Genomic DNA, 21,930 nt, shown 5'->3' with positions numbered 1-21,930 from the left:
GCCTGTGCACACTGGGAATGCATGTCATCAGTGCACTCTGTCAATGCCTGTCATCAGTGCACTCTGGGAATGCCTGTCACCAGTGCACTCTGGGAATGCATGTCATCAGTGCACTCTGGGAATTCTGTGCACTCTGGAACTGCTTGTCTTCAGTGTACTCTGGGAATGCCTGTCGACTGTGCAATCTGGGAATGCCTGTGCACACTGGGAATGCCTGACATCAATGCACTCTTGGAGTACATGTCATCAGTGCATTCTGGGAATGCCTATCATCAGTGCACTCTGGGAATGCCTGTCATCACTGCACTCTGGGAATGCATGTAATCAGTGCACTCTGGGAATGCATGTCATCAGTGCACTCTGGGAATGCCTGTCAACAGTGCACACTGGGAATGCCTGTGCACACTGGGAATGCATGTCATCAGTGCACTCTGGCAATGCCTGTCATCAGTGCACTCTGGGAATGCATGTCATCAGTGCACTATGGGAATGCCTGTGCACTCTGGAACTGCTTGTCATCAGTGCACTCTGGGAATGCCTGTCAACAGTGCACTCTGGGAATGCCTGTGCACACTGGGAATGCCTGTCATCAATGCACTCTTGGAGTACATGTCTTCAGTGCATTCTGGGAATGCCTATCATCAGTGCACTCTGGGAATGCCTGTCATCGGTGCACTCTGGGAATGCCTGTGCACTCTGGAACTGCCAGTCATCAGTGCACTCTGGGAATGCCTGTCATCAGTGCACTCTGGGAATGCCTATCATCAGTGCATTCTGGGAATGCCTGTGCACTCTGGGAATGCCTGTCATCAGTGCACTCTAGGAATGCCTATCATCAGTGCACTCTGGGAATGCATGTCATCAGTGCATCCTGGGAATGCTGTCATCAGTGCACTCTGGGAATGCCTATCATCAGTGCACTCTGGGAATGCCTGTCATCAGTGCACTCTGGGAATGCATGTATTCAGTGCACTCTGGGAATGCCTGTGCACTCTGGAACTGCTTGTCATCAGTGCACTCTGGGAATGCCTGTTAACAGTGCACTCGGGAATGCCTGTGCACACTGGGAATGCATGTCATCAGTGCACTCTGGCAATGCCTATCATCAGTGCACTCTGGGAATGCCTGTCATCAGTGCACTCTGGGAATGCATGTCATCAGTGCACTCTGGGAATTCTGTGCACTCTGGAACTGCTTGTCTTCAGTGTACTCTGGGAATGCCTGTCGACAGTGCACTCTGGGAATGCCTGTGCACACTGGGAATGCCTGACATCAATGCACTCTTGGAGTACATGTCATCAGTGCATTCTGGGAATGCCTGTCATCAGTGCACTCTGGGAATGCCTATCATCAGTGCACCCTGGGAATGCCTGTCATCAGTGCACTCTGGGAATGCCTGTGCACTCTGGAACTGCTTGTCATCAGTGCACTCTGGGAATGCCTGTCAACAGTGCACTCTGGGAATGCCTGTGCACACTGGGAATGCATGTCATCAGTGCACTCTGGCAATGCCTGTCATCAGTGCACTCTGGGAATGCCTGTCATCAGTGCACTCTGGGAATGCATGTCATCAGTGCACTCTGGGAATTCTGTGCACTCTGGAACTGCTTGTCTTCAGTGTACTCTGGGAATGCCTGTCGACAGTGCACTCTGGGAATGCCTGTGCACACTGGGAATGCCTGACATCAATGCACTCTTGGAGTACATGTCATCAGTGCATTCTGGGAATGCCTGTCATCAGTGCACTCTGGGAATGCCTGTCATCAGTGCACTCTGGGAATGCTTGTGCACTCTGGAACTGCTTGTCATCAGTGCACTCTGGGAATGCCTGTGCACTCTGGAACTGCTTGTCATCAGTGCACTCTGGGAATGCCTGTCAACAGTGCACTCTGGGAATGCCTGTGCACACTGGGAATGCATGTCATCAGTGCACTCTGTCAATGCCTGTCATCAGTGCACTCTGGGAATGCCTGTCACCAGTGCACTCTGGGAATGCATGTCATCAGTGCACTCTGGGAATTCTGTGCACTCTGGAACTGCTTGTCTTCAGTGTACTCTGGGAATGCCTGTCGACTGTGCAATCTGGGAATGCCTGTGCACACTGGGAATGCCTGACATCAATGCACTCTTGGAGTACATGTCATCAGTGCATTCTGGGAATGCCTATCATCAGTGCACTCTGGGAATGCCTGTCATCACTGCACTCTGGGAATGCATGTAATCAGTGCACTCTGGGAATGCATGTCATCAGTGCACTCTGGGAATGCCTGTCAACAGTGCACACTGGGAATGCCTGTGCACACTGGGAATGCATGTCATCAGTGCACTCTGGCAATGCCTGTCATCAGTGCACTCTGGGAATGCATGTCATCAGTGCACTATGGGAATGCCTGTGCACTCTGGAACTGCTTGTCATCAGTGCACTCTGGGAATGCCTGTCAACAGTGCACTCTGGGAATGCCTGTGCACACTGGGAATGCCTGTCATCAATGCACTCTTGGAGTACATGTCTTCAGTGCATTCTGGGAATGCCTATCATCAGTGCACTCTGGGAATGCCTGTCATCGGTGCACTCTGGGAATGCCTGTGCACTCTGGAACTGCCAGTCATCAGTGCACTCTGGGAATGCCTGTCATCAGTGCACTCTGGGAATGCCTATCATCAGTGCATTCTGGGAATGCCTGTGCACTCTGGGAATGCCTGTCATCAGTGCACTCTAGGAATGCCTATCATCAGTGCACTCTGGGAATGCATGTCATCAGTGCATCCTGGGAATGCTGTCATCAGTGCACTCTGGGAATGCCTATCATCAGTGCACTCTGGGAATGCCTGTCATCAGTGCACTCTGGGAATGCATGTATTCAGTGCACTCTGGGAATGCCTGTGCACTCTGGAACTGCTTGTCATCAGTGCACTCTGGGAATGCCTGTCAACAGTGCACTCGGGAATGCCTGTGCACACTGGGAATGCATGTCATCAGTGCACTCTGGCAATGCCTATCATCAGTGCACTCTGGGAATGCCTGTCATCAGTGCACTCTGGGAATGCATGTCATCAGTGCACTCTGGGAATTCTGTGCACTCTGGAACTGCTTGTCTTCAGTGTACTCTGGGAATGCCTGTCGACAGTGCACTCTGGGAATGCCTGTGCACACTGGGAATGCCTGACATCAATGCACTCTTGGAGTACATGTCATCAGTGCATTCTGGGAATGCCTGTCATCAGTGCACTCTGGGAATGCCTATCATCAGTGCACCCTGGGAATGCCTGTCATCAGTGCACTCTGGGAATGCTTGTGCACTCTGGAACTGCTTGTCATCAGTGCACTCTGGGAATGCCTGTCAACAGTGCACTCTGGGAATGCCTGTGCACACTGGGAATCCCTGTCATCAATGCACTCTTGGAGTACATGTCATAAGTGCATTCTGGGAATGCCTATCATCAGTGCACTCTAGGAATGCCTGTCATCAGTGCACTCTGGGAATGCCTGTCATCAGTGCACTCTGGGAATGCCTGTCATCAGTGCACTCTGGGAATGCATGTCATCAGTGCATCCTGGGAATGCTGTCATCAGTGCACTCTGGGAATGCCTGTGCACTCTGGAACTGCTTGTCATCAGTGCACTCTGGGAATGCCTGTCAACAGTGCACTCTGGGAATCCCTGTGCACACTGGGACTGCCTGTCATCAATGCACTCTTGGAGTGCCTGTCATCAGTGCACTATGGGAATGCCTGTAATCAGTGCACTCTGGGAATGCCTGTCATCAGTGCACTCTGGGAATGCCTGTAATCAGTGCTCTCTGGGAATGCCTGCCATTAGTGCACTCTGGGAATGCCTGTCATCAGTGCACTCTGGGAATGTCTGTCATCAGTGCACTCTAGGGGTTGCCTATCATCAGTGCATTCTGGGAATGCCATCAATGCACTCTGGGAATGCCTATCATCAGTGCACTCTAGGAATGCCATCAGTGAACTATGGGAATGCCTGTCATCAATGAACTCTGGGAGTGCCTGTCATCAGTGCGCTCTGGGAATGCCTGTCATCAGTTCACTCTGGGAATGCTGTCATCAATGCACTCTGGGAATGCCTGTCATCAGTGCACTCTGGGAATGCCTGTCATTAGTGCACTCTGGGAATGCCTATCATCAGTGCACTCTGGGAATGCCTGTCATTAGTGCACTCTGGGAATGCCTATCAACAGTGCACTCTAGGAATGCATGTCATCAGTGCACTCTGGGAATGCTGTCATCAGTGCACTCTGGGAATGCCTGTCATCAGTGCACTCTGGGAATGCTGTTATCAATGCACTCTGGGAATGCCTGTCATCAGTGCACTCTGGGAATTCCTGTCATCAGTGCACTCTGGGAATTCCTGTCATCAGTGCACTCTGGGAATGCCTGTCATCAGTGCACTCTGGAAGTGCCTGTCATCAGTGCACTCTGGCAACGCTGTCATCAATGTACTCTGGGAATGCCATCAGTGCACTCTGGGAATGCTGTCATCAGTGTACTCTGGGAAGGCCTGTCATCAGTGGCTATTGGGCCAGGTCAGGGCCAAAGGGTACTTAGCTCACGGCCTGGTCTTCTGCCATGCTGCTGGCACATCCGCGTAGCCCAATCTGTCTACTGGGCATGGCATGACAGACTGCCTGGAGCATTACGGACAGAGCCAAATTGGGCACCTCAAAGAGGAAAAAAGTGGCTTCTCAATTTTTTATTTTGTTTTCCTGTGCACAGCTCTTGCCCCTAGTACATGAAAGAGAATGGAAAGGACCTTGAGTACCCACGGATTATGGCCTCTGGACAGTGTGCCATGGGCACGGCTTCAGGCCATGCTCCAGGCAACTGAAAGAGTCCCCATAGTCCACTGTAAGTGCCATGTGGCAACCCTACCCCGCAGACCGTTCTGCAGCTGAGCCCCAGGTCCATATTCCCAAATCAGACCTAGTTTCATTCGAAGCAGAGCAGATCCCAGCTAGCCCTGCTCGGTGTTCCACCTCGCCTTTTTAATTCTCGTTCACAACGAATCTATTGATCCCGGTACAGAGTTGGCAGTTTGTGCAAACATGTTCAATCCATCTCTACCCAATCAGAAGGCCTTTCTTTCAATTAACAATCAAATAGCTTTTTACCATTGTTCAGGCCCAAAACTGATCAGCGGAGCAAAACAACCAGTTAGGTTCTTATTAGCAGTGTTCAGGGTCCAGTGTTCAGGGTCCACAGACTATTCCTTGAGCTCAGAATCTCTGTAACTCGATTTAGGATTGTGTGCCCTATTCCTTTGTTATTGGAATCTTCTGGATAGATTTTCATTGGACCAAAGGTAGCTTTCAAGTGGGACCAAGCACCCAGTATGTGAGCAGGCGTGTTGTAAATCCATCCAGAAGTCGTCACTGTAGATGAGAGCACATAATTCACTAAGTAAGGTGACATAGAACATGCAAGTTTTGCGACAGCACCATATGTCTTTGCTGAAGATCTCAAAACCTTCAATACCATGTCAGCCTTATATCTAGATTTGTTTAGTAAAGTTCTGTGTAGGTTCCTGGCACCAATCTTATTCACAACTGAAAAAGTGCTTGTCCAATGGCGTGTCCTACTTAATATACTATAGAATGCCTTCCGTTAACTCGTTTTAATGAGTACAGTTCTATACCTGTTTCCCAGCTGCCATACATTTATATACAATGTTGGTATTGTTGGGTAGGGCACTGGGTGTTACCGTGCATACACACTTACCATCAGGTTTCTCATGTGTTCTTTCCACTTCCGGGCAGCTGAATGTCGTGACATACCACCTACCTTGCCTTCATTAGATCCACTGTGGTCTACCTTCTTGGAACACATAGGGGGGCTAGCTCAATGAGTATCTTCTTGGCCTTCACTGGCCTCCCTAGTTAAGAGTAGAGGCATTGTGAGCAACAGGAAGGTGTTGATGCCCCCCCTCCTTTTACACACTGATAAGAGTTGTGACAAGGCGCATTGTGCATGAGAAGATACCCCATCAGCGGAAGGGGTGTCTGTAGCATCTCACTGTTAATGGAGTGGTGAGGTCAGAATGTGTGGTAAGCTAGACCAGAAAATGGAACTTAGATCTTTAAGAGAAAGATGCAATTCTATCCGTCAGTTGAGTGTGAGCCATGGAGGCATCCAGATGTTACCGGCGGGGTTAACCTTGTAACATACAATGAAGAAGACTTACCAGCTCACCACAGATTGCATAGCTTTTCACTGGTAATGAGCATCACTGTGAGCACCCCACCAAGTAGCTTCAATGTGCGGAACAGATACTCCATGATTTCTTGCTCCCCAGACAAGAAGGGACGCCTGCCATTAAACGACACCTAAGGAAGTGGGCACAACGAAAACAAGGTGAGAAGAACCACTTTCTACACCGTGCGCCGCCTGGTTTAATTGAAATTGGGACTCTCACCAAAGCAAGCACGGGCTTGCAGGGTGTGAGCTATAGAGCACGACCGCCAGACCGAATGATCGCATGCGCGCAAGGCGGCATTGCGCTTGCCTCAATCTGAGTCTCGGTCCTTGAAGGAAAGGACCTTAGCACATCCTATTGCATGCCGGCAGCAACCAAACTCAACTATTCTGCGACTGAAGCGTTGCTTCATATACAATCATTTTTCGCTTCACGGTACGCCGCCTAGAGTTTAGATTGAAAACACAAAAAAATAGGGGAGAAAGGAAACAAACGAATAAAAAGGAGGGAAGAGAGACTTTGCTGCATAACAGTGGATTGAATCCAGTGATATTAAAGTTATTTTTCTTCCCCAGCCTCACATAATTTGCACTCATATTAAATCCTTTATTTGATCAGCAGTACAATGTGAAGCTTACACTGTTGTTGTCCCTAATACGACAAACTCTTCTTGAAACCAATAAGAGACGTCTCCCCAAGATCTCACATAGGTTTCCATATAATACGTTCTTATGGCTCTATGAGGCGTGCCTCATCCATACTATTACATGGAAATCCAAGGGGAACCCACCATACCCTGGAAAAGATGGAAAAACACTTTGTGCTTGCTGTACATGGATTGAACTTTTCTGGTGAAATGCACTGTTTGAGGAACTATGGCCAACCAAAAACAATTTGAGTATCTGCCTCCACTCTCACCCGATGAATAAACAGGCCTCACGGAGTATGAGAAGTGCATGCCAATGTTGGATAAACATTATGACAGGTCTGTAAGCATTATTCTAGAAAGAGACACATTCTCCAAAAGAGAACAACACAATAAATGGAGAATTGGTGGAGGAATATACTACAGCTCGACTATGAGACCAGTTCATGCTGGAATGCAGTGATGAAAAAGTAAGAGAGGCCTTGTGGCCCAAGAGTAATCCCTCCATTGATGAAGTACTCAAGGTAGCAAAAGAAGTGGAACAGACAAATAAATAGATGTTAAGAGAAGCAAAGAAGTTATGGAAGTTTCAGCAGTACAATCACGGAGAACTGACAAGAAGCAACCGAATGATAAATAGGGTGGAGTGAGGAAGACATAGCTCAGGGGCAACACACTCACCTTGGAAGCAATACGATCCCCGGGTCCATGCTTAGAAACCTCTGTCTATTAAGCACATTATAAATAACCAATTACAAAAAGAAAATAGAGTAAACTCAAAGAAGGAAAGGAAGAAGATGTCAGGAATGATGATGACAGAAGGAAATGCTCCCGTTGTGACAGTCGTTTTCATATTGCGAGTTGTGATGAATGCCCAGCCTTCAAAGCTGTGTTTAAGAGACGTAACAGGAGAGGACATTCTTGTTGCAAAACCAAGCCGGAAAACATCAATCGTGTTGATGAATTGTGTGAAGATATGGAAGAGTGTACATATCTTGTGGATAGCACATTAGAGGAAATCACCTTGATTAGCGATGATGATGCTGACATTGAGAGATCTATGTCCATCATTGAGATTCAGGCAGTGGATGTAAGTATGGTAATTGATTCTGGGGCAAATTACACCCTACTTCCTAAGTCCATTTTTTACACCAAGTTAAAAAGAAATGATCTCCCTCAATACCATATACATCAGGCCTGTAGCATACAGTGGGAAAATAATTGAACTTGAGGGTTGGTTTTGGGCAATTATGAAATTTAAAGCCAGGTCAGCCAAGGGGAAAGTGTATGTTTCGAAGAAGACAATAGCCAACTTCTTATTTGGTCACATCAAAGGTTAAAGATATAACTAGACCCCAATGCAGATGAGGCAGTTTACGCAATAGAAGGTGTGCATGACCACTGTCAACACTGTGTGTTTCATGAAGAATTATGTAATTAAAAATGTTTCATGCACAACAGTAGAGTGATGATTAACTCAGTTCCAATTGTACAAAAATTGAGGCCTGTACCATTGGCTACTGGAACTGGTTTAAAGGTGGATCCAGCAAGTATTGAATTGCAAGGGGTGATCGAGTGCATTGAGGCATCCAAGTGGGTTTCCGCTTTAGTGGTAGTGCACAAACCCAATGGGAAGTTAAGGCATTGTACTGATCTTAGGTTTGTGAATCGATGTGTAATGCCTGACAGGCATCCATTACCCAATATATCAGGAATGTTGGGAACCATCAAAAAGACAATAGCTATGAGCACCTTCGATGTATTTGAAGTTGGTATACCACCAGATTGTTTGGAATCCATCTTCTAGAGGTCTTACAGCGTTTATTACTCCAGAAGGTTTATTTCAATGTAGGTGCATGCCTTTTGGTTTAGTGACAGCAGCTGCATTTTTTCAGCACATAATGTACCAACTTTTTGAAAACATGGAAGGGGTTCTGTGCTTTCAAGGTGATGCTCTGGTCTTTGTGCTAAGTCAAGAAGAGCATTATGTCACATTGAGGAAAGTGCTTGATATCTTCATGAATGCAGGTTTGACTTTGAGTAAGAGGAAATGCAAGTTTAGCAAGCCAGTAATCCAATAGTTGGGTCATGGAATTTCTGAACAAGGCATTAGACCAAACATGAATTTGGTATACAATATTGTACATTTTCGCAGCCCTACTTACAAAGAAAAGTTATTCACTTTTCTTGGCATGGTTGAATATTGTGCCATATGTATTTCAGGGTTGGCCGACAAATGTATTAAAATAAAAGATTTGGTTTAGAAAGGTGTCAGGTTTCATCGGAGTGAACAACGTGAACAAGAATTTCAAGAAGTAAAAGCTCCCACGTTGAGAAGTGAGCTGACGACAGATGCCAGCAATCACGGTTTAGGCGCTGTTCTCTCCCAGAAGAAAGATGGAAGGTAGTGCACCTTTGCATTTGCTGCAAGGGATTTCAGGTGCACTGAAAATAACTATTCCACTATTGAAAAAGAGCTGTTGGCATTCAAATGGGCAATTGAGAAGTTTTGTTCCTTTTTGTGGGGTGTAAAATTCATAGTGAGGTCTGAACACAAACTTTTAAAAGAGGTCCTCACAACATAAGGTTTGGATAAAGTATCATCCAGGATTCACAAGTGGGTAGCGAGTTTGCAGGAATAAAACAATGAAAGTATCTTCCTGGTGTAGGGAACAAGGCAGCAAAGTGTCCTACGAGGTTGGTGAATGTGATAGAAAATGAGGAGGAAGGAGAGGATAAAAAGATCAGGTGTTGAGTATCAGCCAAGAAGTAGTACTGGAGAGTAAGTGGCGTGAAGCCAAGGAGAGACTTGCACTTGGTTTAAAGAGTAACCAAATCACAAGAGGTGCGATCCCTGATGCTGTTATACATGTGTTTGATGAACTTCTAATAAAAAAGGTTTGGCTTTGAGGGGAGACAAGTTGTTTCCTCTGGTAGGTGTTTCGTAAAAACCTTTTAGGGATGGCTCATGAAGGACATCAGGGAATGTCCAAAACAAAACAACAGTTAAGACAAAAATATTAGTGGCCAGCTATGGATGTGCAGAATGAGAGGGTTGTCCAGGACTGCACAGATTATGAAGGCACCGCCAAAGGGTATGCCACGAGGATGGAACCCATAACCCTGATGTCCATTACAAGTAGGTTTGGACATTTTAGGGCCCGTGAGGTCCCATGGATTGCTCAAGTAATGCATTGTGTTAGTAGACATGCTTTCACATTGGGTAGAGATTATTTGGGTACAAAATGTGTGTACTAAAGACAGCATTACATTTCTTGATTACATTTTGAGAACAGGAGGCTATCCCAGCACTATCATAACGGACAACAGTGCTCAACTAATTCCAGAGGGAATGGGTGTATTTTTGAAAAGGAAGAGCCTAGAACACAAAACTAGATCCATTTATCATCCTGAAACCAATGGCATTGTCGAGAGGTTTATTAGGATGATTAAGAAAAGTATCTGATCTGTCATCTCAGAAGAGGGTGATTGGAGAAAGGCTGGTCAAGACACAGTTGTAGCTTATAGGGTTACCTCTCATTCCACAACTGGAGTATCTCCCTTTTAAGTTTTAAGGGGAAGGAAGTCCAACACTAGAGTGTGTCCTGCCTGGTTAGGAAAAGCTTGTTTGAAAAACATCCATTTGGATATGATCAAGAATAACATTGGCAAGAAGCAAGTTTACAATAAATGTCAGGAATGCTGCAAATTAATGTTTGGTCACAAGAGGGCACTGGGTGTGAATAAAACATCTGCACAGCAGAATGGAAGGAGGTGTACGTTGGTCTAGACTGATACAGGTGACTAAGTGATCACATGGTGCATTGAAAGTAGCGGATGGAAGAGTCTGGAACGTCAACAGAGTATGCAAGTGTGTGGAGAAACCTGTGGGTGTGCAGGTTAGGAGAGGGCGAGTGCTCAGATTAATTGTGATAGGAAGGTTAAGTGTCGACAAAGAGATGGATCACTCAAAAGTCAATGATCATAAAGAGAACGGTCCGTACAAATGTAGTACTCACCCGGTATGAGGTTGTGGAAGACCCTCGTATCTTAGTGATTATGTAGAATAGCCCATATCCTTTTCATGCTAATCATCCTTTGGGCTAAATGATAAAACACACAATCTCATCTCATAGCATCATTTCATGTACATAGTTCAATTCTATGTGAGTCTGTAAATACTTCAGAGTGTTTGTTTAACAAAGTTTCCTCTAGGTTATTTCTTAACAAAATGTCTTCCCAAGGTTTCATTGATGTTATAAAAAAAGGCAGATATGTAGCATCTTTCTGTTACTAGAGGGTTGAGGTAGGAATGTGTGGTAAGCTAGACCAGAATGTGGAACTTAGATCTTTAAGAGAAAGATGCAATTCCATCTGTCAGCTGAGTGTGAGCCATAGAGGCATCCAGATGTTACCAGTGGGATTAGTCTTGTAACATGCAAAAGATAAGACGTATCAGCTCACCAGAGATTGCAGATCTTGACACTGTGTTCTGGTGAACATGAATTAGAAGGTAAGCATATGTTGTATAATATTTACATCACAGGAAGGTGTTGGTCATGCTCTTGCATGTTACCTATGCAGGTAGGACACTTGCCAGCACAGCTAAATGTTGTTTGCAAAGTCTACCAAAACAAAGCATAACATCCTCATAAGAGTTACAGGGTCAAGTTGAACTAAATAAAAGTATTAGGTGCTAAGGCAGGCTGTGTTTCCAATGGATCTGCTACAGGCTTGAACTGGGCAGCTCACAGACATGCTGTGCACTGCAAGCCTTGAACCTATTGACTGTGTCTGATGTTTGCATTCTCAATAACTGAGATTGTCAGTGAATACAGAAACAGGATATTGTATTACAACAGAATAAGAAAAGAAACAATTACAGTATAAGCACATGTGCCCCCTCTCCCCAAAACTCAGAATACTTTAGAATTAAAACCAAAACCTACGATAAAGAATGCATGACTGACCGTGTCAGCCTCTGGAAAGATGCCTCACTGGGCCTTGGAGGCCAACCCCCACTTCGATACCTATGCCCATCCAGCCTCACAGCCATCACCTGACCCAGATCCTTCTAGAAAGACAATTCTAATCCACCTCCGTCCACATGTGCTGGTGCTTTTCCAATCCAACAAGCAAAGCCATGATCCTTCACGGCACAAATGTCCCAACCACCTGACACCTTCATGTTTTCCAAAAGCAATGTCCCAGTTCTAATGCCAACCCTCTCATGCTGCAAGTTCTAGAACTGAGGCCCCAGAAGCCTCATCACAATCCACACAATGACAGTGTTCTCAATGGTAATAAAACACATTCCCCATAGCCTCCCTATTGGAAGCCCACACTGCAGAGACGTATAGAGGTCGGCTCCCACCCCATGATGCAGACACACTCTTACGACCACACAGAGGGAGCCCTATATGGGGTTTGATATCTAGGGTTGTATCGCTCCCTGAGAACTCTAACTAAACTTATTGTGGTTTGGGAAAGGGATACTTCCTTTGCAATGCAACAAATAATCCCTTTCAAATATGATGAACATTTCCTCAACTAGTTCATGCATGTATTATGTATGCATAGTCCTTACTAAGAATGTATGCAAGGGTGGAATATGCCTTTGCAGGACTTGGCATTATAAAACACTTGGTCATTGACTGTCCATTCTTGGATGAAGAGGGAAGCCCCTTACTGGCTCAGGCCATTATGCTCGTACACATTCTTCAAATTACGTTATTAAATAATTATTCTATGCAACAAACACATGTTTTATGTAAATTGTTTAGAGCCGTTTGATTCTTGTGCAAGAGGCAGTTCCTTAAATTATGATTAGAGTTTAAAGAGTAAATGAGTTTGATAATGCTTAACAGAGTAATACGTCACTCAGAGAACCAGGAATGAGGAACTTGTGTTAAAAAGTTATTTTAAAAAAATATATGTAATCCACACACAAGAAGTTCTCTCTGAAAGGAGACAAGAAGGAACATTTGGCTCGGTGTGCAGATTCTGTTGCGCACACACAGAAACTTTGAAACGTCTTCTTCTGGGTTGTGAGTCTGAAAATACAAAGAACAAAACACTTGGGACATTTAGTAATAGACGCCCCATGTATTGATGTTGGGGGGTGGTGGGAGCGTTTATATTGTGGAAATGATTTTAGATACATTTTTGGCTTAGTGAATTTTCTAACAGATATTTTCCCAGAGATCAAAATGTTTTAAGGATAAATGGATAAACTGATGGAAGATTATGAAATGTTTTGACGTAAATTGGTTTTATATATTTTTTTCTGTTTTTAGTGTGTTGATGATTTGTGTCTGGTAAATGTTTGTAACAAACTATACACCAATCAAAATAAAAATAAAATAAAAATAATATGTTAATATTCTTTTGTTTTATTCTTTTGTTTTATGGAAATGTAATGTAAAGGTATTATTAAATAAACAATATATTAAATATTTTGTCTCAAATCAGAGCCACTGCAACAGTCTATTCCAGAACAGTTCCGGCGACTTCTGGATCCTTGGTGATGCCTTCATTAGAGAATACTATGTTGTCTTCGACAGAGCCAACAATCAGCTCGGAATTGCACCAATTCTTTCCCAACAAGACGGTGTCAAAAATGCCCGCACAGAACACACCAGCGAAAGCACTCCTCCTACTACAAAACCAATGCAGATGCGAGACACCTCTTCCCCGAAATCTTCTTCTCACACCACAAAGTCTACCCACCTCATGCATTCCCCAGACACCACAAAATCTACCCAGCCCAAGCATTCCCCAGACACCACAAAGTCTACCCACCCCAAGCGTTCCCCAGACACCACAAACTCTTCCCTCCCTAAGCAGTCCCCAGACACTACAAAGTCAACCCACCCCAAGCAATCCCTAGTCACCACAAAGTCAACCCACCCCAAGCAATCCCTAGTCACCACAAAGTCAACCCACCCCAAGCAATCCCTAGTCACCACAAAGTCAACCCACCCCAAGCAATCCCTAGTCACCACAAAGTCAACCCACCCCAAGCAATCCCTAGTCACCACAAAGTCAACCCATCCCAAGCATTCCTCAGACACCACAAAGTCTTCTAAAAATGGCCTAGAGTGTTTCTTGGCTCCATTCTTACCAATTTTAGTTGTAATCTGGGGATCCTGTTAAATAGTTTTTCAGAATATTAACCAGTATTGTCTAAATGAATAATATTTTGGGAAATAAATGTATGCTCATTTTACTGTGCACCCTTTCTTCAGGGTTGCACCCTAAACTAAGTTATCTTACTTGTTTAGACATCAGCACTAGAGCAACACCAAGACCTGCATGCACACTTCCCCAATACAATTTCTGGATGAACAGGGGACATGTATTATTTCTGAAATAATTAAAGTAAAAGAATTTAATTGTGTCATTGAGTGTGGAAATTGCATGTGTCACGAACATTGTAGGTGCTTTAAAGTGTGGTAGTACTTGGAGTCGCATTGCACCTAGTGTTATCACTGAAATGAGAATCCCTGGCAGAGGGATTCGATGCAAAGCAGATTTGTCAAAGTCCCTGATAGTTGTGCTTTCCTACCATAGGCCATGAGCTTTAATAATAATTGTGCATGTATATAGTGTCGCAAATCCTCAGGTATCTGCTTATTATTACCCACGGTGTGTGGTGCTCATTTATTGACCTCGTGAGGATGAAAGGCTGATTTTGGCCCTCCCGGGATTCGAACCTGCATCAGCTGGCTCTGCACAGATGTCAAAGCGAGCCCTCTATTTGCTGTGTTATCGGACCTGCTAATGCCTTCTTCAGCTTCTATATACAGATTATTTTAATGTGGACACATGTATGCAGTGAATATTTTATCTTCACTGGTATATTTGGTACTAGCAAGGCTCCTGCAAGTACTTTCTACAATCGGACCCAGCCTACCATTGCCCCCATTAATGCTATAGTTCAAATGGCCAAGTTCATTTTGAGAGAATTGAAGTTGGGTGCCACTGACAGACCCATATACTGCTTCTGCTGCTTTTAGTATTATTGGTTACTTATATAGCCCTTCATGCAAGAATCTTCCAGTTTCTAAGCGCTGGCAGCATAGCATCATCCTGTTCCTAAGGAGATGGAGCCGCCCCTGAGGTTCGCTCCAAGCCTTTTGCACACATGTAGCACTTCATGTTCGTTCTCAGTGTAGGCTGCAAGAAATAGTTCGAGACAGAAGACAATGATGGTGTAGAGGAGGTCCCAAGTACAGCCCACACTCGAACAGTCCATTTTGAAGTACCAGGAATGTTTATGCCGAAATACGTGATGTATGATGAGCAAATAAACCAGCAGAGAACCTCAGTGGGGCTCTGCCAGTACAGCACCTATTGAAGTGCCAATACCAAGGAAACCATGGACAGTAAGGTATCCATTAAGAAAACTCTACCAACAAATGAAACGAAAGAAGATTGTCTGTGTACAGTCCCTGAAGAAACCAAAAAGGTCTTAATGGAAGACGAATGGTGACGACACGAGAACCCGAACTGACTCACATATAGAAGAAATGACGACCTGAGAATGATGTAATGAGGCGAAACACCATGGGCCAGGGATATCGTGGACCTAAAGTGAAAGGACAATGTCAAATGTAAGAAGCCTAAGCCACGAGCATGATGAAGATAGTCGACCAGTTTACACATGTACATATGCTTGGAAACGCAAGAAAGCTAAGAAAATCGTGCAGCTTGCTATGCTTAGTAGAAGGATAGTGCAGCAAGCGCCACATATAAATATCTACCTCAAACGAAGCATATTATATAAGCGTACTTCCACTTTGCACAAGAAGCAGAATCAACACAAAGGTTACTAGAGGCCACACAAGAGAACTTCATATTTAGCAAAATCAAGAATAAAGCAGCAGAAACCAGACTTAGCAGAGGCAACCCGTGCCAGGACAACCAAGGTCATGTCAGTGGAATAGACGAACAGTAGCTACAATTAATTGATTTAAAGATAAGAATATCCTGCTTCAGGAAGGTCAACATAAGAAACTGTAGCCAGGTGGTGGGTAAAACGAAATTCAAATACACAAATTATGTGAAGACGAGGCAAATCCACAGTCTCTGAATCACATGTCTAACCGAGCGAGCAGCAGTGCAACTTTCACACCTATGCATGGCAGCAGGCCAGGAGATGATATCAGAACTCTTTGAGACAGGAGATGCAGTCTCGAAGCCAACCAAAATGAACTAATTAAAGTAATGATTGATTGTAACCATAATTGGAGAAAGGCTGGGGGAACCGAAGGGCACCCTGCACCTGGCCGACTATTCTGCGTGCTGCTAAGTAAAGTGGAAAAGTATGAGTGGGGTTGGTGCCAACCCAATCACAACAGACCAAATAATCTAGGGTCCTATAGTTAGTGGAACCAATGGGACATCGTACTTTTAGTGACGTCTACAGTAGCCAGGTTGAAGGTAGGGTTTAGATGCCCCTCCTGACAGTGTTTATCCAATCTCCTTAATCCGTTACCATATACAGATATAGTACCTATAGTAAAGTTACCTTTTCAAACCAATAGAATTGTGTGGCAATTTTTAAGTGTTACACGTCAATGATGACAAGTTATTAGTATAAATGTTGCATTTTCTATGAAGTTCATTGGATTTGTGAAGCGAGAAGTAAGATCACGCATCTGCAGATATTCATGAGACTCCCCGTTTTTTGTACTTGTCATTAAACAGACTCCCTTTGCCAAATCGTTGAGTTGTCATTATTGATTTGGTGTTGAAGTATTAATCTGCACCACATCCATCTCACGTGTGCTGCTATCTTGTCTTAAAGTGCTTCTGAGCAATTCCTGACTCTATGGGCCGGTTGGGGTCTCAGAGCACACTTTGTAGCAGAGCATGGTTATCGATTAATCAGGACACCCATTGACCGTCGACATAACCTAACTCTAGGTCCTCGGCAATATCACAAGTCCTTTTGCCATCCGGTTGAGTAGACCATGAAGCTCCCGTAGACAGTGGTTAGAATTAAACGCATAACCTGCAGGCAGAGGTCTGAAGGGACCTGTGTTCCCCACATAATCCTTTCCTACAGGCAGACGAGCGGGTGAACGGCCGGAGAAGGCGGTGACAAAGGCGGTGATCCCGAGCATTCCGAGAGGAAACATGCGAACAGTGAGTGAAAAAGACTAATGCTTTGGCAAAAAGTATATACCTTAGAACATGTAAGGGAAAAGGTAACGGAGGGAGGTGGGAAAACAAAATATAGTCAGAAGTAGAGTAGAATATATATATATATGGGGAAGGAAATAGTAACTTAAAGGGCGGATAAAAGTAGTAAGAGAGAGGATACCGGGGAGGACACCCGAGAAGAGAGAGGATTCACCTAATTCCTACGCTTAATATGGTGGCATCCAGCGTCCCAAATAAAGGGTAACGAATAGGTCACCACAGCGGTTAAAGACGCTTTTGTGAAAGGGATGTGTTTAAACTCCATGTCGGGGTAATATTAGAGGCAGAGGTCTATATAACCAGCTGGAGTTCGTCTAGTCTGTTAACATCTCTCTTATGAGTTATTTGTTGTGACGTCATAGGTTGAAATTTTTTCTTCAAGGAACTAACATAAAATGTACACAATTAAGTAAATGAGATATTGTTGTGCACAAATTGATGTTTATTGATTAAAATAGAAGATATAACATTTTGTGTGGAAAAACAGGGTGGGAGCTTGCGACGATTGGTGCTCGCTCATACTGTTGAAATTGTTATAAGGAGAAAGGGAACAGATTTAAACATGGAAGACATGACACCATTAATACATCTATGCAAACCATTGCCGAAAAATGCACCTAAGCCGAACAAGTACAGTGCAGAATGGGTTAAAAGAACCACAAACAAAATGTTTATGCCATGGCCACAGGGTGGATCGTTATCTAAAATGGTCTTACAACACATGACGACATACTTGCATGCCACATACATGGGCAAAAAGTTGGACACACGCCTAGCGAGGCAAGAGTTGTGGAAAATGTACCAACAGGATAAAGAGGAAGAGCCGCCATTAGATTGGATACTTAACGTATGCACTGAGACGGGTGAGACGCCCTCAGCGCCTCCTGCTCCATCTGAAATGAAGATTGAGAACATAAAGATTGAAGGGTTATGCCCACTGGGAGAACTGAAAGCTGCCACAGGGTAAAGCAACCCAGCATATGAGTCACCTACGCAAAGTAGTGACACAAATCTAGACAAGGATAAAGATAGAGATATCACCTCCAAAGTGCTGAGGGACAAGGAGAGACATGAGAATGAGAGAAGAGACCACACACAAACAAGTACATCTCTCGACACAGAGAGAGAGAAGGCAAAAGATAGAAAGGGAATGAGGATAGAACTGATGAAATAACATCCACAAAGAACAAATGGATGGGAGGGCAGATTTTATTGAAACTCGACAGCAAAGGCATTGATGATGCAAAAAAAAAAAAGAGAAGTTAGACAATGTGCAGAGAAAGGAGCGGGAAAAGGAAAAAGGATTGAGAGACAAAAGAATAAAGAAAAAAGATAGGCAGAGACGAGAACAGTTATATTGTGAAGAACCAAAAAGGCAACACGATTGTAAACAAAGCGTAGCCAATGCTCAAGACAGACTAGAAAGGCGAAGGATAGAGGAAGAACAAAGGATACGGGAGATAAGCATAAAGAGACGGAGGGATGAGGCAATTTGAAGGGCAAATGAACATAGAGACACAAAGAAAGAGGAATAAGATAGGGTCAGAGAAGAAGCAAGGAAGCGCAGAGAATTTGATGACGATGTAGAACGCAAGCGAAGACAGAGAGCACGCAATCTTGAATATCTGGAAAGAGAGGTTAAAAAAACCTGAGCCAGTAGTAGAATGGGAAGATATAGAAGAATTCTTTCCTGAGTACGATTCAGTACCAGGCACATCTAGGGTGAATACCGATGATGACTTCGACACAAGAAGCATCAGAGAAACGATTGATCGAATATATGATGAAATGGGACTAGAACAAGAACCCAAAGGCGATGGGGAAGACGAGCACCTGGAGAGCACTCAGTTTTACGATACTGAGGACGTCTCCCGAAGTAGTGGAAATAGAGAACTATCCTTCGATAGGTTGGAAATAAGTATGAACAAAGATGATGCAAGACGTTGCACAAGTTGGGCACAGACAATATCTGACACCGAAATAGAAGAGCATGAGGAAAGAGCAGAAGAGAGGAGACACAAAAAACGAATCGCATGAGGGATAAGATGGCTAGATTCTAGTGGGTCTGCACCAAGGGCATCAGAATCAGCCACACACTCAGACCGACACGAAGAAGTATCTGACGGTCAGAGGGGGGTGTCTCCACCAGCCTATGTGAGCCGGCTAAGGACATTGCCTGTTAGGTAGCGATTCAGGAATAGTACTCCTGCACTAGACAGAAAAACAATGAGAGAGGAAAGAGGACTATGCATCCCAATTTCCGTTTCTCGAGAACGATGGACCAAGACCACAGTATATTCCATGGCCACACATGGCCCGAGAAAACCTGAAGAATAAGCTTCTAATGTTGACATCGGGAGCTGGAAAATGGAAACACGAGCTAGAAAAAATGACAGGAGGGAACGTGCTAGATATAGGGGATATCAAAGGTCTCTTAATCGCCATCCTGGAAAGCACTACGATTGCTATATCCAGATTCTTCTGACATGGGAGCTATCATGACTCTGGAAAATGAAGGACTCGGAAGACCCATTGCTTTACATTCAGAAATTTCCATAATGCATGTGTACTCGAAACACAAGAATTTTGGGTGAAATCTATACCTGTGTTCTACCATATATTATGCCAAGGGCTGCCATATCTGGTACAGAAACAGCTCAAGAAATTGGTAGAAATCGAGGCCAAACCATACAACTGACCATTGCACACTATTGCAGGCTGCTGCAAGAAAATAATTGTAAAAAAGAAGCTGCATGAAAGGGTGAAGAGGCAAAATTAGTGCCGAAGAAATGCTCTTGAAGGAGCAATGAAAACTAGCACAGATGGATCGAGTATACAACAAACCAATAATCCGCAGCAGAATAATCAGGGCAATACTGGGTTTTACCACAGGAGAAGAGGATTTAGAGGAAGAGTATGGCAAAGTAATCAGGGAGATTTCCAGAATAATCAAGGAGGCTTTCAAAACATGCAAAATGGCAATCAAGATAACTAAAATGGGCAAATGATCCGACCACCGCCTGTATGTTGGTTGTGTGGGATGATAGAGCATCTAGCACGCATATGCAGAAATCAAGGCATGATGCAAAGCGGCCAAGGAACAGGAGCAGGTATGGTGAATCCACCTGCGTTTTTACAGCAGGGAGGAAACAGAGTTGCACAAAATCACACGGTGCAACACCAAGCACCAGGAGCACAGCAAGGTGTGCAACCTCAGAATTCGGTGAGTTTTCCACAAAGACAGTCTCAACAGGCGCTGATGCAACTGTCACAGATATTTAGTACAGGACAGACCGTGAACCCTGGAATGAGGGGTAACACAAGTGATGGGGGAAGACCATTCACACAAGGTGGGACAAAATTGTATATGGACTAGGACAGCTCACTGGGAACACTGATGTGTTCTATCCTATCAGTGACACCAGACCCTCACCAGGAACCAATGGTGGAGGTCATTATAAAGGATAAAGAATATTAATTCTTAGTTGACACGGGTGCATACGTGAAGGCAAATTGTCCTTTTCCGGCGATGCTATAGATACTCGAGTTTCACAGGAGCTACAATTCATGTTACTTTTACAAATGCACTTCCAGTCTCTATAGGTGAATGTGATATAAATGTACCATTGTTATATTCAAGGCAAACCCCAGTACACAACTTGGGTCGAGATCTAATGATGAAATTAAACATGACAAGCTCATTCACGGAGGAGAGCATAGTATGTTCAACCATAAAAATGCACTATTTGAACGTATGCAAGATGATTAGAGCATACACAGGACACACAGCTATGAAGGCAGTACCACTAGAGCCAGAAATATTTGCATATGGAGTACGTGTGTTAGTGACAGGGTTGCCAGGCCTTGCTGAAAAAACAATGAGGACCCCAGGTGAATTTTTGTTCAGGGCAAGGATACCTATGCACGAGGAAAGGGGACAAATATTTCCCTTAATAATACACACAGCCACAATCTGAGGGAAAGTGGTTTTGATTGATAGTTGTGATGATGAAGGCCGACAATGGTGCACAGTAATCGCCATTGAAGAAGGGTACAGGTTGACTGACGTCACTGAAGATGATCTGTTTGACAAACAAGCAGACTGGGGGAGGAACAACAGTGGAGGTGAACCTCAACTTTTGGGTGAAAATGATCAAAAGAGAAGTTCCTCAGAGAATGATGTTAGCACAGAACCATCCAGAATATTCCGAGGGCGACATGGCATAGGTGCCTATCTCAGTATGGACCACAGGCCCCTAGGATGTAGGCTTATTGAAAGGAGTCAGAGAAGTGAAGATTAAACTGAAACCAGGAGCGATCCTACCGAAAGCACAACAATATCCCAAGTCAAGGGAGGCAGGTGAAGGTATTTTTAAGAGAATTTCTTCCATGATGGACCAGGGCATCTTAGTGACATCAGAGTCATCATGCAGTACTGCAGTTTACCCTGTGAAAAAAGTAAAGGGGAGTATTGGAGGCGAGTACAAGATCTGAGACTTATAAATGATATTGTGGAAGCCGAGTTCCCTTCAGTCCCTAACCCAGCTGCTATCCTTTGTAATATACCGGTTGAGGCAAAATATTTCACAGTGATTGACTTGAAAAATGGATTTTTCTCAATCCCATTGCACAAAGATTCACAAGATCTGACATCATTTACATTCAGGCAAATGCATCTGATAAGCACGAGCCTACCCCAGGGGTACTGTGTGTCTCCTTCTATCTTTAACAGAGTCCTGCAGATGGATCTAAGCAATATTGCATTGGAAAGTGTTGTCTTACAATATGTGGATGACATGTTAATTTGCAGCACGACAGAGGAGAAATGCAGACATGATTCTGTTCAGCTATTGACTATATG

General features: G+C 44.3%; 1 protein-coding gene across 1 annotated transcript in view; it reads left to right on the top strand.

The window, feature by feature from the left end:
• Positions 1–19,106, top strand: part of LOC138528207 (pepsin A-like) — a 195,076-nt gene extending 175,970 nt beyond the window's left edge. Inside the window, exons 9-10 of the mRNA XM_069639664.1 lie at positions 13,332–13,579; positions 18,791–19,106. Coding sequence (XP_069495765.1) covers positions 13,332–13,579; positions 18,791–19,106 — 564 coding nt within the window. The remainder of the gene's footprint in view (positions 1–13,331; positions 13,580–18,790) is intronic.
• The last annotated feature ends 2,824 nt before the right edge of the window (positions 19,107–21,930 follow it).

The sequence above is a fragment of the Ambystoma mexicanum genome, chromosome 7q, assembly GCF_040938575.1.
Source record: "Ambystoma mexicanum isolate Mex_15411 chromosome 7q, UKY_AmexF1_1, whole genome shotgun sequence".
NCBI classification, from domain to species: domain Eukaryota; kingdom Metazoa; phylum Chordata; class Amphibia; order Caudata; family Ambystomatidae; genus Ambystoma; species Ambystoma mexicanum.
This window is presented reverse-complemented; position numbering and strand designations above follow the sequence as displayed.